This window comes from Arachis hypogaea, chromosome 12 (assembly GCF_003086295.3).
Source record: "Arachis hypogaea cultivar Tifrunner chromosome 12, arahy.Tifrunner.gnm2.J5K5, whole genome shotgun sequence".
Classification (NCBI taxonomy): domain Eukaryota; kingdom Viridiplantae; phylum Streptophyta; class Magnoliopsida; order Fabales; family Fabaceae; genus Arachis; species Arachis hypogaea.
Window position 1 is genome coordinate 5,674,599 of NC_092047.1, and position 4,006 is coordinate 5,678,604.

The window sequence follows — 4,006 nt, forward strand, 5'->3', positions numbered from 1 at the left end:
GACACTGTCAATAAAAACAAAAATGAACATCTTTTCACAACATAGATAGATAATTCTATTGTTTTGAAATCTTTTTAAATAAAAGGTGTTATTCATTATTTTATTTTATTTAGTAATTGAAAGTGTCTCCTAAACTATATCATTTTGTTAATGAGTATTTTAAGAGCATTCTTTAAAAAGCCTTAAAATTAAATCAAATATTTTTTATATATAAAAAAGGTAAAATTTTTCATCATTAAATACATAAAAATAAAATATGTGTATTAATGCAAACCATCCTTAGCAAAGATCTAAAATATTAACAAATCATTTCTCAATAAGAATTTTTATTCAAAAAGAGCAATATTATATGATAAGTAAATATTATTTTTTTATAGTATTTAGTTCGTAATAATTTGTATTTATATTTACAGTAATTTTATTACACAAAAATATATAATCTACACATATATTTATCAGAATTTATATACTTGAATCAATATAATTTGCATCCATATTTTTTAAAATTTACACATATAAATTAATAAAAATTATTTATTAAAAATAATTTAATATTTATACTAATCAAATAATAACAAAAAAAATACAAAAATTACTAGTCCTAAGAATTTCTCATTCAGAAAAACCGAATCATATAAAGTTGTGCTGACATAGTATAATTAGGATAAAATAAATTTAATATTTTCTATTATATCATACAATAAAAATAATAATCATCAAACTCTTAAATGTTAAATAAAATATATAATATAATTTTTTGAAAATAAATATTGTAAATGCTGAATAATTTCAATTTAAATTGTTTTTTAATCTTCAATAATCTAAATTGTAGCTGCTATTTAGATCATGACACATCTTTTTTCTTTTTGTTATTTTAAATTAAACTAATATATATATACAAGAACGGATATAAAAAGAGTGAGTAGTCTCGGCCTATGTAATTTAATAACTTTATATGAATTATTTTTTACTATGTAGTGAATTTATATCAAAATTGTTTCGTTTACTAATAATTTTTACTTAACTAATTTAATATTATACACTTAAATTTTTATACTTTTCAAATTTGTTTCTATATACTCATCTTTATATTTATTTTTAAAAAATTTGTTTGTTTCTTTAATAATATTAGAATATTAATATATTTAATATCATATATATTATTATATAAATATTAATAATAACTTTGATAATCATGCTTTAGTAATTACATTGTATATATATTTTAAATATTTTTTTATAAAAAATAGGGTAAAAAACCCTAATAAGCCAAGGCAAGAAGTGTGTAACGTAAATACGCCAAACTGAAAATCATTTCAGCAATAAGCCAAACGCTATCTTTATGTAATTCGAACCAGGGTGGTTCGAACTACAAACGTTAGTAAATCGAACCAGGGTGGTTCGAATTAGCTGGAGAGGAACTTTGAATGTAATTCGAACCAATGTGGTTCGAACTCCAACCCCAGGTAATTCGAACTAACCTAGTTCAAACTATAAGCAAGTGTGCAACGTATGTAATTCGAACCAAGCTGGTTCGAATTACCCTTGGCGTGCTCCTTCATAAATTGAACCAAGCTGGTTCGAATTAGGGGTGATTCGGCTATATAAGGAGTTCGAATCACCCTCATTCGAACTATTATTCCTTCCCCCTACCCCACCAAATCTCAGAGAAAACGACCCAAATTCTCTTCGAGGAAGACCTGAACGGAATACTCTGCTGATGGGGGACGATCCGGCACCGTTATATCGCTTGGACGGAGTCGCTCATATAGCCGGGGTCATCAACGACGAGGTTAGTACGGAAATATTTTTGATTCTAGCGGTATTTGTGACTTAGTGGTTTTGCATGTGGGTTAGATGGTGGTTTATGTTAGTGGTTTATGTAGGTGGTTTATGTGAGGGGATTTTGTTGGTGGTTTATGTTAGTGGTTTAAGTTAGCGGTTTAAGTTAGTGGTTTATGTTAGTGGTTTAGGTTGGTGGTTTAGGGTAGTGGTTTATGTTAGTGGTTTAAGTTACTGGTTTATGTTAGTGGTTTATGTTGGTGGTTGATGTTACCGGTTTTTGTGAGTGGTTCATGCAAGCGGTTTATGTGAGTGGTTTAGGCTAGGTGGTTTTCGTTAGTGGTTTTATGTTGGTGATTTGTTTGACTTGTTTGATGGTAGTTGTTTTACGCTATCTGTTTTATGTAAACCGGTTTAGTTAAGCTATTTCTTGTTAGTGGATCTCGTTAAGCTGGTTTATGTTAGCGGTTTAGTTGTGCGGTCTATGGGTTTGTTTTCCAGTTGCTTATCTTTCCTGTAATGTTATGCGGTTTTATTTAGCAGAATGGTTTGTTGATGATTTATCGTGTTGCTTACGGTTGTGGTTGGTTTTTAAGCTGGTTCTAACTATGCGGTTCATTTCATGCGCAGCCCCAGCGATGCATTAGGAGCATGCGGCGGCAGCAGGGCATGCGACTTGATGACAGATACGTTTCGTACTTGCAGATGGCAGGTCTATACCATCTTGCAAGGTTGAACGACCGATGGTTCCGGCTAGACGAGGCCCTTGTCAGTGCATTCGTGGAGCGATGGCGTCCCGAGACGCACACGTTTCATATGCCGTTCGGAGAGTGCACGATCACACTCCAGGACGTGGCATACCAGCTGGGTTTGCTAGTGGACGGCCGTTACGTGAGCGGGTGCCTGTCAGAGTTTCATATATACATCGAGGGTGGCCATCCAGCTTGGGTCTGGTTCTAGGAGTTGCTCGGAGTTATACCTCCTCCTAGTCAGGTTCAGAAGTACGCAGTGAACTGCAGCTGGTTTCAGGAGACTTTTGGTGAGTGCCCTGAGGATGCAGATGAGGACACTGTGCGCCGATATGCCCGTGCGTACATCATGATGTTGTTGGGCACGCAGCTGTTTGCGGACAAGTCCGGGAACCGGATTCACATCAGATGGCTTCCGTATGTAGTGAGGCTGGAGGAGCTGGGTACCTACAGCTGGGGTTCTGCAGCACTGGCTTGGTTGTACCGGTGCATGTGCCGAGTGGCGAACAGACATGTCGTCAAGTTAGCGGGCCCGCTTCAGCTACTTCAGTCTTGGATCTTTTGGCGCTTTCCTCGGTTTAGGCCTGCAGGATATGAGACGTTCAGCTGGCCGTTGGCCTCGAGGTACTAGAAGCGGCCTTCTCTATTTCAATTTTACATACATAACTGCATATTCATTAATAGTCTATTGCATACTCTAAACACATATTTCAGTAGTTGTAACACATGTGTATGGTGCAGATGGTCAGGTTACAACCCTTCCGGGAGCAAGAAGGGTCCTAGAGTGGCGATGTGGAGGCTCAGGATAGACCGGTTACAGGACAGGGAGGTGAGTATGCTAGTTAACAAGTGTCCTTTTATAATCAAACTTTTCGAGTTGGGTCCAACAGTTGCCCTGACAAGGGTGAGTTCCTTGTGTTGTACAGTTTATATGGATGCCGTACAGTAGCCCCGACGTACTTCAGGTACTGCATCCAGAGGTTTTGGAGCCTCGGCATATGGCGTTGTGGCACTCTGTGACCGCGCTGATCTACTTTGCTGTCATAGAGTGGCATCAGATAGATCGTGTTCTTCCGCAGTTTGGAGGGGTACAGCCCCCTCCGCTTCCCGCCCTGAACATCGACTTTCTGATGTCCAAGGATGGGAGAGGGGGCGATCGATGGTTCCCGTCTTATTTGCAGAAGTGGCATCTCTACTGGGACTCTCGTCAGGAGAGTGTGCTGAGGTTCGATGTTGTTGCCGACCCCGGACCGTCGCATGAGTTCCTTGAGTGGTGGAGTCAGCATGGGAAGAGGTTCTTGTATCCGGACACGCAGATGGGGGATCCGAGAGCAGTTCCGGTTCCAGTTGAGGCCTCACAGCGGGGTCCGGGACGAGTTCCTGACATGGATCGTCCTGAGGACGTGCCGGACAGGCGTAGGGTTGAGAGGAGGATGGGTGTGGGGACACGGCGGAGCCAGCATGAGTGGAGGTAG

General features: G+C 38.5%; 1 protein-coding gene across 1 annotated transcript; it reads left to right on the forward strand.

Annotated features, from left to right (window-relative positions):
• Positions 1-2,487: 2,487 nt before the first annotated feature.
• LOC140176585 (serine/threonine-protein phosphatase 7 long form homolog) lies at positions 2,488-4,006 on the forward strand. The gene is made up of 4 exons (XM_072208110.1): positions 2,488-2,550; positions 2,743-3,155; positions 3,273-3,360; positions 3,458-4,006. Exons 1-4 carry the CDS (start codon positions 2,488-2,490, stop codon positions 4,004-4,006), a joined length of 1,113 nt encoding a protein of 370 aa, XP_072064211.1.

Coding starts and splice junctions, on each gene's coding strand:
- LOC140176585 (XM_072208110.1), top strand. CDS start 2,488: ATGGCAGGTCTATACCATCTTGCAAGGTTGAACGACCGATGGTTCCGG. Junction 2,551..2,742: donor TCCGGCTAGACGAGGCCCTT/GTCAGTGCATTC, acceptor GTCTGGTTCTAG/GAGTTGCTCGGAGTTATACC. Junction 3,361..3,457: donor ACCGGTTACAGGACAGGGAG/GTGAGTATGCTA, acceptor TGTGTTGTACAG/TTTATATGGATGCCGTACAG.